The sequence below is a fragment of the Opisthocomus hoazin genome, chromosome 6, assembly GCF_030867145.1.
Source record: "Opisthocomus hoazin isolate bOpiHoa1 chromosome 6, bOpiHoa1.hap1, whole genome shotgun sequence".
Classification (NCBI taxonomy): Eukaryota; Metazoa; Chordata; class Aves; order Opisthocomiformes; family Opisthocomidae; genus Opisthocomus; species Opisthocomus hoazin.
The window spans coordinates 59,796,346-59,810,184 of NC_134419.1; the positions used below are offsets into that span (position 1 = coordinate 59,796,346).

General features: G+C 46.3%; 1 protein-coding gene across 3 annotated transcripts in view; it reads right to left on the reverse strand.

Annotated features, from left to right (window-relative positions):
- Positions 1 to 13,839, reverse strand: part of VSTM4 (V-set and transmembrane domain containing 4) — a 60,920-nt gene that overhangs the window by 31,941 nt on the left and 15,140 nt on the right. For all 3 annotated transcript variants that reach the window (XM_075423373.1, XM_075423372.1, XM_075423374.1), the window contains exons 5-7: positions 10,047 to 10,080; positions 1,659 to 1,771; positions 746 to 807 (exon numbers count right to left, since the gene is read on the reverse strand). In XM_075423373.1, coding sequence (XP_075279488.1) covers positions 746 to 807; positions 1,659 to 1,771; positions 10,047 to 10,080 — 209 coding nt within the window. The remainder of the gene's footprint in view (positions 1 to 745; positions 808 to 1,658; positions 1,772 to 10,046; positions 10,081 to 13,839) is intronic.

Sequence of the window (13,839 nt, forward strand, 5' to 3'; positions counted from 1 at the left end):
CCCAAAAGGCAACTCAGAGCATCTAGTCTGAATTAGTAGGAGCATCAGGCTCCTACTCTAATTCATCTTTCTATTGACTTTACAGGGAGCCTAGCAGACCAGTCTCTTTCTATAGGCAGCTGAAAATAGTTGGTATAAAACTCTATTACCCTCGGATATCTTGTCCAAGTATTTGTTACTGAAGCAGAGAAACATCTCTCCATCTATTTGATTTGTCAAATATCTGCTGTTTTTTTTCATACAGAAACTCATATCCAGCAGAAACTGCCATATGTGTTTTTCTTTTCCTTCATGTGAGCTATATACATACATCTCATTCCTGCAACTTCAGTTATTCCTGACTTACATCACTGTAGGGCAGAAACAGGTCCCCCATTTCTGACTTGAAAAGTCTCAAAAGCAGTGTGACCAATGCAGTTTGATTCTGTCAGTAACTGGTATTTTTTCCAAAGCACCAGCTGCCAGAAGCCTGTGAGAATCAATAGCAGGTTTCATTTAAGAACAGGCTAAATCTGTAGACACGATGACTACTAGAAAGCTGGAAAATATAATCCGGTGTAACCTAATGCTCAAAATGAAAAGAGCCAAGACAATTCATCACTTGAAAAAGTACTATTTAGAAAAAAGGACCTGTGTGATTTTTAAGCCAATTTATAGTTTCTGAATCTAGAGTTCTGGCAATATTACAGCAATTGTATTAAGAAGGAAGAATATGGAGAAAATAATGTCATAGAAAATTACTTACCAGGATCAATTTTCTTTGAGGTTTCAAGAGCTTGGGCTTAGAAAAATTATTGGCTATTGGAGCTATGGAAATAAATATTAAGGGATCATTTCATATTATCATCATTCACTGTCATTTTTAGTATATGCATTAGCAGTCTATAGATTACAGATTAATAGTGGAATAGGAGCACATACATGTACTTATACTAGAGTTTAACTGTATTTCAGGTAAGATATTTTACAATGAAATATAGGGCTTATGAATTAGAAAAATTCATAAGATCAAAGAATCTGATATGCAAAACGTGCTGTTTGTGTGCAGAAGCCAGAGCAAATACACCTCTTGAGGTCTGCTAATTTGTAATGTAATGCACAGTAAACCTTCAGGTCCTTTCCCTCCTGTCTCGCAGTGGCTCAGCACTGGCAGTGTTCACAAAGTACACCCAAGGGTTTCTGTGATTGACCCTGGAGGCAATTGCAAATCCTCTTTGCAAGTGAGGTTTTCCAAGAGGTTGATCTTTATCTTCTCACCTTGCTTGATTTCTCAAGTGCACCTGCAATTCTAAGAGTGCAATGTGCTGGCTTCCCTCAGTCTACCTCCAACAAGAAATTTCATCTTACCTAACTTTAATCTTCTCTTTGAGCAGGATGAATACTGCTACAGAGGTTCCTCTCTCTGGTCTGATTAGTGGGAGCTGAGACCTCTTGCTCGGACTCAGTGAGTAGCTTTTCAATAGCTAAAGCTGCAGGGAGGCAAGAGCCCGTTCCCAGCAGCAGGCATGGGCCATTTCTTCCCCCAGTGGTGGGAGCGAGCACAGGTCACCTCGCAGGCAGAGTCAGTGGCAGAGCACAGGATTCCTGGCATCCTATGCTGTGCTGTCCCTCCACGGTTGCGCTTGGGATTCGAAACCTCTGCATCTCTATTTTCATACCTTTTACTGGGATGGCTGGTGGCTGCTCCAGTTTCTCTTTCTCCTTCTTTTTCTTTACCTTCTTGGGCTGTAGAGGTGACATGCTTGTCACACTGGTAACTGTTTCACCAGAGCTGCAAAACAGAGGCACATTATGTGAGGGAAAAGTGAATGCAGTGGAAGGAAAGACGATTTGTCCCAGTGAGCTCATATGAACACGTCACCTTCGGCTGTGAGTCCCTGCCGAACAAGCTGGATTTTGACCTGGGGATATACTGAAAAACCTCTCACAGGTTGGAAATGCTCTGAGTCTTGCATTTTTTCAACTATACAGCCTGGCTGAGGAACTTGGGAGTCTCCTCGGTCCTGGTGCAGAAAACGCAAAGTGTCAGTTTTAAACAAGACTAATTTCATAGCACCTATCCCTTACAAACCCCACTGCTGCACCCAGGATGAGCTTGTACCCGTCAGTCCTCGAGGGCCAGAGGCACAGACTGGTTAGGTGGCTTGCATAAACTCACACGGAAAGCGTACAGCAAAGCAAAATCTTCGCTGCAGTTTCTGGGCTGACTGGCTGGTGGGCCAGCAGGCCAGGAGGGTGTGCAGCATGTCTTCAGACAGCTCACAAACCCACATTTGAAAAAGCTAGCTTCTTAAAAGAGGTAGTGTGCTCAGTACATATAAAATGGAGAAACTGTGTCCCAGTCTCTAAACTTGGGCATTCTCCAGTAGATCTGTGCTGGAAAAGCACTAGTAGGTATGACAGAAGAGTACAAGCTATAACTGTAAGCAGACTCCAGTGCAAGAAAGTTTCTGTGCTTGGACTATTACAGTTTAACATCCTGGGGGTGTGTTTGCCTGCGGTTTTTGCCTTTTGCATCTCCCAAAGCTGGAGGCTGTAAATCCTGCTTTGAATATTTGGGGCTTGGATACACAGACAGGTTGCAGCAATTGTCAGGTGTCAGCTGAGCTGTGGAAACTGACTGTGCAGGTGCTCCTAGCTTGTAACTAACATGAAATAAAATTGTATTGGCTTAACTGGTAACGAAATAAAAATATTAACTTACAGCTGGGGTGGGAGAAAAGTGTACAGCAGTTAGTCATGATGACAACGGTGGTGGAGGTGGTCAGGTAAGGACTCGGTAAGCAGTTGTTGCTCAGTTGCACCTCACCATGTGCTCACCCGGGGAAAGATTAATGCAGTATGGTTGTGGGGATCTTTCTGTTCTGTGCTGATGAGTTACACCACACAACGGCATCCAACCAGGCTCTCCATAATCTTAACACTGGCACCACTGATTTCACTGAATTTTAAATAATTTGTCCCAAATTGCTGTTCCTCTCCAGATTCTTTTGCATAGTTAAACATTATATTAATAGGATAAAATATTTAAACTGGGCCAAAGTCTTAACGCAAGCTAAGATGTCTCAGCTATTGCCCAAGAATAACAAAATAACAGACATTATAATTCTACATAGCTGTAAATGCAAATGAATGTCACTACGATTGGTAAAATCACTCTGGATTTACACTTGTGTAGATTACAAAAAGCCTCCGATTTGCTGATTTTCCTGAGTTCTGTTCCACATACTCAGTCCAAAACATAGGTTTGCTGCCAAACTTTTTTTTAAGTGTTTAAAAGGTAAAATATTTTCATGATTTATAAACAAATCCCATCAATTATGTAAACTGAGGGTTGCATTAAAATAATTTCGAAGTCTGCCTGTACTATTGTGAATCTATCCCACAACAAACATTTGTTTCTATACTAAAATCAAAACATGAAATTGTGTAAAACTAGCAGGAAACTAAACTGCCCTGCCTCGCTCCATTGCCCAAACACAGCAAACTGCAAAGAACAAAGAATACCAAAAAGAGGACGAGAATGATTTTTTAATGTTTTTTGTTTTAATAATCCAAGGTCATTAAGGCAGATGTGTAGCTTAAAGATACTGTCATTCTGATACAGCTACTTTTAGCACAATATATGAAATGGCTTAGTGTCATTTCATTGCATTAGTTATTATTCCTGCTTTGTCACTGAAAAAGTGAAGCTACAGAGAAATGTATTTGTAGCTTACACTTGTCTTTTAAAAGCCAGGGCCATACAGGGTTAACTAATTCTGGGAGATACTATAACCGTACTTGCTGTCTTCAAACTGAGCTCCTCACATCAAACAAGAAGGCTCAGAAAAGACTCCTTGGCTCTGAAACACTGCCTCTTTGTCAGCTTGTCTTATTCTATGTCTAAAAGGAAAGTTAGTTTTTTATCTCCAGCTCCTCCCCCAGCCTCCTGGCTTATATTTCAACAGTGTCCCATTGTGCATTTCTTGAAGGATCTAATGAGATTTTAGAGAGCAAGAAAAAGACAGGAGTTTGGGGAAAAGAACTGTGGAAGGTGTTTAACAATCATGGCACCAGGAATGCAGTTTCCCTGGAGGTCATGGCTAGTGTTTCTGAAACATGCTGTCCCAAGAGCTGTCCGACTACTGCAATTTTGGGCTTTACTAGCCTTATTAGAGTTGAGGATGTGGGATTTTTGCTGTGGTCATATAGGTCAGCTATTTCCTCTTGTCTGCAGGGGGATGACAGAAAATTCACCCAAGTGAACTGGGAGCTGCTTTGATATTTTCCAGATAGGGGAGCTGTGTGAGAAGGTTCCAGGGGAGGACTGGGTACTTGGTTCTGGTTCAGTCTGGTAGAATTTGCTCCTATGCCATTAGATCAGCACCGCGGAACCAAGGCATGAGACAGACAGCTTTCTGAGGTGAACACTTTTTTCACCTCAAATTACTTGTCTCCAGAAGAGCAGTCACTGAATGGTTGCAGAGTTCAGGCCAAACCAAATAAAGGACAGAAAAATAATTCCTATTTTCAAAGCTACACCTCCTGGGGGTTTCTGGATATGAAAACTGACAAAATCAGCTAATAACAAGGAAGGTAATGCGAAAGAGGATATTTAAAGAAAATAAAACCCCAGGAAATAGAATTAGGTGGTTTTGAAAACCCAAAATAACTGTAATTTTTATTTAGGTATTTATTTTTAAAATGTGGGAAAGAAATGGTTTTTGGTTAACTCACTTTTTTCCTTAATTTGTTATTGGTCAAGTAGCAAACCAAAACCCAAACATTTGCTTTGTTCTACTCAGGAAATCTGGATTTAATTTTCTTTTCTTCCAAGGCTATTTTGTGAGACCTGGAGCAAATCACTCAGCACTTTGTGCTTCAGATTCCAATTAAGTAAAAACACCATTATGATGTCAAGACATGAAATATTTTAAGATGCTTAGGTATTACTGCAGTGGGAGTACAGACATTTCTTAGACACCGGACGATTAATGTAATTTTGAAACTAGATTCTGCTCTGAGTTTGAAATATCACTTAGGGAGTTGGAGCTGGGCCTTTCTAATCAAAGCTGAGTTTTGCATGGCATAGTCATTTTGACTGGCAGGAATCTCATGCAAATTCATCAGTTTGGCCTAATGGATATTTAGGGTCTAATGTGTTGAATTAAGTCCCAAGACAAGGAACACACAAGTGAAGAGAAATGAGTTCAAAGGAACTAATGGTTTGTGTTTTGAGCAGAGGGTGGAACATAAATGGTATTAAGTGTGAAACATGACAAAAATAATGCCACTGGCAACAATTTCACAGCTATTTAATTTTAAAGCCCTGAAGTCAATGCACTTCAAACATACGTTTGTGGATCGAGGCTTTCGTTACTGTATCTTGCCACAGTGAAGTATATGAACCCATATGTTTATCTATATAGAGTCATGCATATCCCTGCTCGGGGCGCAGGCGAATCCCCGCCCGGCCTCCCTCTCCACCCCAGGTGCCCTTACACAATAGGTATGAGGCTCTGGAACAGGAGGGCCAGGCAAATGACAACGCAGACGAAGGCCCACGCATGGAGTTGCCCAGAGCTAGGCAGGCAGTCCCACGCATCATGACTGCCTCCACACAGAAATAAAGAAAGGTAATTGTCACAGGCGATTCCCTTCTGAAGGGAACAGAGGGCCTGATATGGTGACCAGACCCATGCCACAGGGAAGCCTGCTGCCTCCCTGGGGCCCGGGTGAGAGATATCACTAGGAAACTCCCTGGTCTGGTACAGCCCTCTGACTATTACCCGCTCTTAGTTGTTCAGGCTGGCAGTGATGAGGTTAGGGACAAAAGTGCATGGGAACTCCAAAGGGACTTCAGGGCTCTGGGGTGACAGGTTAAGGGATCAGGAGCGCAAGTAGTGTTCTCCTCCATCCCTCTGGTTGCAGGAGAAGATGAGGGAACAAACAGGAGGAGTCAACAGATCAATACCTGGCTCCAAGCCTGGTGTCATAGGCAAAATTTGGGGTTCTTTGATCATGGGTCAGTTTACATGGCACCAGGCCTGCTGGCAACAGATGGGGTACACCTGTGGCAAAAGGGGAAGAAGATCCTAGCTCAGGAGTCAGCAGGGCTCGTTGATAGGGCTTTAAACTAGATTGGAAGAGGGAAGGGGATAAAACCAGGCTAGCTAGTGAAAAGCCTGGGAGTGACAACTCATCTGCTAGTGGACGGTGTGCTAGCAAGGACCTTAACTCTGCTGAGTCAGTGAGGGTATGGAACAGGGAGCTGTGCGGCAGCAACGGTGCAGCCTCACTGGGGGCTCAGCTCAAATGCCTCTGTGCAAATGCACATAGCATGGGGAACAAACAAGAGGAGCTAGAGATGTGCGCACGTCTGCAGGGCTATGACATCATCGGCATCATGGAGACGTGGTGGGACAGCTCCTATGACTGGAATATTGAGGTGGGAGGATACAGGCTCTTTAGGAAAGACAGGCAGGGGACACGAGGAGGAGGTGTACCCCTCTATGACAAAGAGCAGCTGGAGTGCATGGAGCTCCTCCTGGGAATGGATGAGGAGCCCACGGAGAGCTTATGGGTCAAGATTAAAGGCAGGGCAGGGACGGGCAACATTACCAGACCAGGACGAGCGATCGGATGAGGCCCTCTATAGGCAGATCAGAGAAGCCTCACGTTCAAAATCCCTGGTCCTCATGGGGGACTTCAACCACCCCGACATCTGTTGGAGAGACAACACAGCAGGGCACAGGCAAGCCAGGAGATTCCTGGAATGCGCTGAGGACAACTTCCTCCTCCAAGTGATAGAGGAGCCCACGAGGAGAGGTGCGATGCTGGACCTTGTTCTCACCAACAAGGAGGGGCTGGTGGGGAATGTGAAAGTCAAGCGCAGCCTTGGCTGCAGTGACCACAAAATGGTGAGGTTTACGATCCTTAGGGCAGCAAGGCGGGTGCGCAGCAAGCTCGCTACCCTGGACTTCAGGAGAGCAGACTTTGGGCCTCCTCAGGGATCTGCTCAGTAGAATACCGTGGGATAAAGCCCTAGAGGGAAGAGGGGCCCAGGAAAGCTGGTCAGTATTCAAGGATCACCTCCTCCAAGCTCAGGAGTGATGCATCCCGACCAAGAGGAAGTCAGGCAGAGACACCAGGAGGCCTACATGGATGAACAAGGAGCTCCTGGCCAAACTCAAGCAGAAAAAGGAGGCCTACAGAGGATGGAAATAAGGACAGTTAGCTTGGGAGAAATACACAGAAATCGTCTGAGTAGCCAGGGAGCAAGTTAGGAAAGCTAAATCCCTGACAGAATTAAATCTGGCCAGGGATGTCAAAGGGAACACGAACGCCTTCTATAGGTATGTCAGTGATAGAAGGCAGACTAGGGAAAATGTGGGCCCTCTCCAGAAGGAAGCTGGAGACCTGGTTACCCAGGATGTGGAGAAAGCTGAGGTGCTGAACGACTTTTTTGCCTCAGTCTTCAACAGCAAGTGCTCTAGCCACACTGCCCAAGTTGCAGAAGGCAAAGGCAGGGACTGGGAGAATGAAGAACCACCCACTGTAGGAGAAGACCAGGTTCGAGACTGCCTAAGGAACCTGAAGGTGCACAAGTCCATGGGGCCTGATGAGATGCATCCGCGGGTCTTGAAGGAACTGGCAGACGAAGTTGCCAAACCACTGTCCATCACATTTGAGAGGTTGTGGCGGTCTGGGGAGGTCCCCACCGATTGGAGAAGGGGAAACATCACCCCCATTTTCAAAAAGGGAAAAAAGGGGATCCCAGGGAACTACAGGCCAGTCAGCCTCACCTCTGTGCCTGGTAAGATGATGGAGCAGATCCTCCTCAAAACCATGCTAAGGCACATGGATAACAAGGAGGTGACTGAGGACAGTCAACACGGCTTCAAGGGCAAATCGTGCCTGACCAACTTGGTATCCTTCTACTATGGGGCTACAGCGTTGGTGAACAAAGGACAGGCAACTGATATCATCTACCTGGACTTGTGCAAGGCATTCAACACTCTCCCACATGATGTCCTTGTCTCTAAATTGGAAGAACATGGATTTGACAGATGAACCACTCATTGGCTAAGGAACTGGATCGATGGATGCACTCAAAGTGTTACAGTCAATGGCTTGATGTCCAGGTGGAGACCAGTGATGAGTGGTGTGCCTCAAGGGTCAGTACTGGGGCCGGTGCTGTTCAATATCTTTGTTGGCGACACGGACAGCGGGACTGAGTGCACCCTCAGCAAGTTTGCTGACGACACCAAGCTGCGTGGTGTGGTTGACACACTGGAGGGAAGGGATGCCATTCAGAGGAACCTTGACAGGCTGGAGAGGTGGGTCTGCATGAACCGCACGAAGTTCAACAAGGCCAAGTGCAAGGTCCTGCACGTGGGTCAGGGCAATCCCAAACACAAGTACAGGCTGGGCGGAGAGTGGCTTGAGAGCAGCCCTGAGGAGAAGGACTTGGGGGTACTGGTGGATGAGAAGCTCAACGTGAGCCAGCAATGTGCACTTGCAGCCCAGAAAGCCAACCGTATCCTGGGCTGCATCAAGAGAAGCATGGCCAGCAGATCGAGGGAGGTGATTCTGCCCCTTTACTCCGCTCTCGTGAGACCCCACCTGAAGTACTGCATCCAGCTCTGGAGACCCCAGCTTAAGAAGGATGTGGATGTATTGGAGCGGGTCCAGAGAAGGGCAACGAAGATGATCAGAGGGCTGAAATACCTCTACTACAAGGACAGGCTAAGAGAGTTGGGGCTGTTCAGCCTGGAGAAGAGAAAGCTCCAGGGTGACCTTAGAGCAGCCTTCCAGTACCTGAAGGGGGCCTACAGAAGGATGGAGAAGGACTTTTCACAAGGGTGTGTAGTGATAGGACAAGAGGGAACGACTCTAAACTAAAAGAGGGCAGATTTAGATTAGATATTAGAAAGAAATTCTTCACCATGAGGGTGGTGAAACACTGGAACAGGTTGCCCAGAGAAGCTGTGGCTGCCCCGTCCCTGGAAGTGTTCAAGGCCAGCTTGGATGGAGCTCTGAGCAACCTGCTCATGGCAGGGGCATTGGAACCAGATGATCTTTAAGATCTCTTCTAACCCTTACCATTCTATGATTCTATGTCTTTCACTTCTGAAGACTCCATTTTACAGTGAAGAAATTATATTGGCTTGTTTTCCCCCTGCTATTCAGCCTCCTAAGTTTAGTATTTGCAGTAGTATCACTACCACATCATGTATTCTCAGAGAGGCAGGTTCTGTACTACAAGTCTTTTTATCTGACTGCCATGCTCCATTTTTTCAGTCATCTCTTCGGCTGGGTCTCATTTTTCTCCAAGTGATACTGGATTTAAACTACGAGGCTAGAAACATGTGGTTTATATCACTGAAAACTGGGAAACAGCTGCTCTTCTGTGTTGTTATGAGGCATCCCTCTTTAATCTTTACTGTTTGTAAAATACTTTTCATCTTTTTTCTTACTGCAGTACCAGCACAATTTGTATCTCAAGAAGATCACATGATGCAAATCAGTTTTATTGCACCACACAATCCAAAACTTTTGGCAGCCAGTGGTATTTAAAGGGACAGTGATTAATGACTGCAGCAACCCACCACTTCAAGTCTTCAGCTGGAAATAGACTGTGGACCTAGAAAATCTGCTTCTGAGCCCCACTCCCTGTGCAGGGAGCAAGAATCACTGGGTAACATTGTGATTTGTTTTATGTACATGGAAGGTTTAAGCCATTACCATCTGCTGAGGTGCTGGGAAACCCTAGAAAGCCACACAGGATGAAAGCAGGCCTCTCCAGAAAGCAATTCAGAGCCTCAAGGAAAGGCTTGTCACTGAAGAACCCACAGGACTGACAGCTAGACATCCCAGGTAGATCTCCCTTATCATGCACAGCAGATGTTGCCTTGCAGGTATGTTCATGAGTCATGGATCTGCGACCCTTTATCCTCCTGTAGGCATTCTGGAAAACATTACTCATCATCTTCAGCGTACACAGCAAAACAAAACCAGAACCGGTACCCTGGGTTATAGTACAAAGACGTGTAATCTCCTACCTGTTCTGGGGGCATTTCACCAGGTAATGCTTCACTGTTAAAGAAAAAAAAAAAAAAAAGAAAGAAAATGTGGCTTCACACCAACACAGTTTATGAGTTGCAAATAGACTCTGCAGATAGGCCTGTGTTGCTGAAACTGTGGAGATGCCAGGTTGTTACACTGGTAGAGCTGTTAATTGTCACCATATATTATATTGTGAATTAAAATGTAGTCCAACTCAAAGACATAGCTAGGCTTGGGAGAGAGGAATGTATCAAACAACACCAAAAAACTGCTGTGGAAGTGCTGGACAACTCGCATTCCAGTGGTCAGCCCAGCCAAAAAACAGCTTGTTAAGGAAAAGCACAGCAGGCCAGTAATTTTACTTTGAAGACTTTTGTTTCCCTTGTGGTGCCTCTATTTATTTCCAGAAGCCCAAAATACATTCACCCACAGGAGCCACTGCTTTTCCTAATGTGAGCTAGACTCTGGCCTCAGGCATAAAGCGATGGCCTCTGGGGACTGGATCAGAGGTCCAGTTCAGCCACTGTCCTGTCTCTGACAGCTGTGCGTGTGAGCTGTAGAAATCCTTCTGCTTCGTATTCCTTTGGATAAGTAGTCCTAAGCAAGGGCATGCCCCCTACTATCCTCACCCCCCCACCCCCACCCCCGCCCCGCAGCCTTTTAGGAGCCAGGGTTATTAAGATGCTCTTTTGTGGCTTAGTGACTTCTGTGCTCTGCCCAAGCTATGCTGTGTGTTGAGTGCAGAGACACGCAGGCAGGAGGAGGGGCTCTGGCTCTTCTGGTCAACCTACTGCCAATTTATTTCTCGGAAAGAAAAGAGGGTGCATCCCCAGGCCATGATGTGAAGTTGAATACAACATAGACACCCCCCTCCCTTCATGTTCTCCATTCTTTGAAAGGCCATGAAAACCACACAACAATGCACTTACATGATTATGCACCTCTCTACAGGAAAGTTTTCATATTTGGTCTTACCTAAATTGTCCCATTCTAAGGAAGATACACAGCTCCTAGGGAGGTGCATTTTAGTCCTAAGGAAAGGGGAGTTGAGAGTGCTGGGAACTGGAGCTAATGCAGGGGCCATGTTTAAGCTGGTCAAGGCAGTGCTTCCATCTATCTGTCTGGCCTTTTTTAGATATACAGGAGGACAGCAGGCCTGACTCTTCAGGAGTAAGGGGATGCTCATGCACACTGTTGACATGCTTTTGAGCATCTCTAGGTATGTATTATTTTGTTCTGCCCTAGGGTAAATACTCAAAGCCTTTGAGCCAGGGATTGGGAAGAGCAACCACTCCTGTAACAAACGGGCATAGACTTCTACCAAAACCATCCAGAATTTGCCAGCTGCAACCACTGCTGTTTCCCACAGCACCCCATAGCTGCCCTGTGCTATGTGCCAGCCCCAGCTGCAGTGCCAATCCAATCAAACTGAGGGAGCTCCTTTGGTGAGGACCTGGGTTCAGTATTACCCTTCTCATGTCAGAGCCCTGAAAGAGCCAGGATCTGCTCAGGTTTCACAGACAGACACTCCAAAAGTATCATCTCCAGGTTCATTTACTGCAAATCCCAACTTTTAGTTCAGGTATGAGTTGTTCTTTGTCCCAGGCTGGGCTGTTCTTGTACTGTGTTAGGCGGATTTTTCCCTTCCTCTACTCCCTGCTCTTACTTGGGTGTCTGCCTCCACTCCCTGGGTGTAGTGGTAGGGTGGGGCAGGGCAGGGCAGATTATCTTCCTGAGCTGAGGAACTGGGGGAGGAATCTGGAGTGGAGGGAGCCGTTGGTGTCCCTGTGATAGGGGTGGGGTGACTGAAGAAGTTCAGGGAGAAACCCTGATAGAAATATGCCCAGCAAGAATCATAGAATCATAGGTTGGAAAAGACCTCTAAGATCACCAAGTCCAACCATCAACCCAACACCACCATGCCTACTAAACCATATCCCGAAGTGCCACATCTACACGTTTTTTTAACACCTCCAGGGATGGTGACTCAACCACATCCCTGGGAAGCCTATTCCAATGTCTGACCACTCTTTCAGTAAAGAAATTTTTCCTAATATCTAATCTAAACCTCCCCTGACACAACTGGAGGCCATTCCCTCCTGTCCTGTCGCTAGTTACCTGCGAGAAGAGACCAACACCTGCCTCACTACAATCTCCTTTCAGGTAGTTGTAGAGAGCAATAAAGTCCCCCCCTCAGCCTCCTCTTCTCCAGACTAAACAGCCCCAGCTTCCTCAGCCGCTCCTTGTAAGACTTATTCTCCAGACCCTTCACTAGCCTCACTACACTTCGCTGGACACGCTCTAGCAGCTCCATGTCTTTCTTGTAGCGAGGGGCCCAAAACTGAACACAGTACTCCAGGTGCAGCCTCACCAGTGCCGAGTACAGGGGCACGATCACCTCCCTACTCCTGCTGGCCACACTATTCCTGATACAAGCCAGGATGCCGTTGGCCTCCTTGGCCACCTGGGCACACTGCTGGCTCATGTTCAGCCAGCTGTCGACCAACACCCCAAGGTCCTTTTCCACCGGGCAGCTTTGCAGCCACTCTTCCCCAAGCCTGTAGAGTTGCATGGGCTTGTTGTGACTCAAGTGCAGGACCCAGCATTTGGCCTTGTTGAACCTCGTACAGTTGGCCTCGGCCCATCGATCCAGCCCGTCCAGATCCCTCTGCAGAGCCTTCCTACTCTCAAGCAGATTGACACTCCCGCCCAGCTTGGTGTCATCTGCAAACTTACTGAGGAAGCACTCAATCCCCTCATCCAAATCATTGGCAAAGATGTCAAACAAGACCGGATCCAAAACTGAGCCCTGGGGAACACCACTTGTGACTGGCCGCCAACTGGATTTAACTCCATTCAGAGATGAGGTAAGGAGGTAGTCTCAAGGAGAAGAGCAGAGTTAGGTTTCTCTCGGATGGCCTCCAAGGAAGATGATGTAGCAATCACCTCACTGAAGGTGGAAGAAGGCAGTGCCTGGAGGCTCAGAGTGATACAGAGGGAGGATTATTTTGCTGGCCCTGTCTTTGCTCCATTCGTTAAGGAAGGATGGACTTCATGACACTGCAGGCTCTTCTCACGTGAATACCAGGATCTGCCCAGTCCAGCCCAGCATGGAGGTACAGAGCGCCAACGATGGAGAAGAGGTAAGATATCATTTTTTGAGGAGAGATACCTTATTCTAACAGTCTGAATGAGAGACCACTGCTGTTGGCTGACAGGGTGGGTACCTCGTGGTCAGATCGTAACCCCTGGAAGACGCCTCTGGAGGGAGGAGTGCTGAGAGAGGAGGGGGCTCTTTGTGCCCTGTGCCCACACGGCTGAGTGCAGAAAGCACCCCCCAGGGAACTGCTGCTCCCTAGGGCAGAGTTTCAGGGCTGAGCTTGCTGCCATGGCCCAGTGGCTGTGGGGAGCAAAAGCAATACAGGGCTGGTGGAGACTGCATCTATCACTGACACTTCTTCTACTGCTGCTTCACAAATTTTAATTCCCTGATGCTTAACTGAATGCTGACACAATTAATGTGGCTCCAGAAAATATTCTGATCAGGTGGTCCTAGCTGAAAGGCTTGCCTGAAAATCTTACCTGTTGCATACCAAGTACCTGCCTACTAAGCTTTATTCTATTTCCATTGAATCCATAAGTTTAATGCTGTCAGCATTTACTGGATAATGTTTAAAATCTCAATAAAAATTTGGTGAAGCCTGCAATTATTCATATATTAGGGCAGCGAAGAAAGGATTTAGCAGCTCAGAAGAAATTACTTTTTCTCTGTTATATATGCTTATTCTA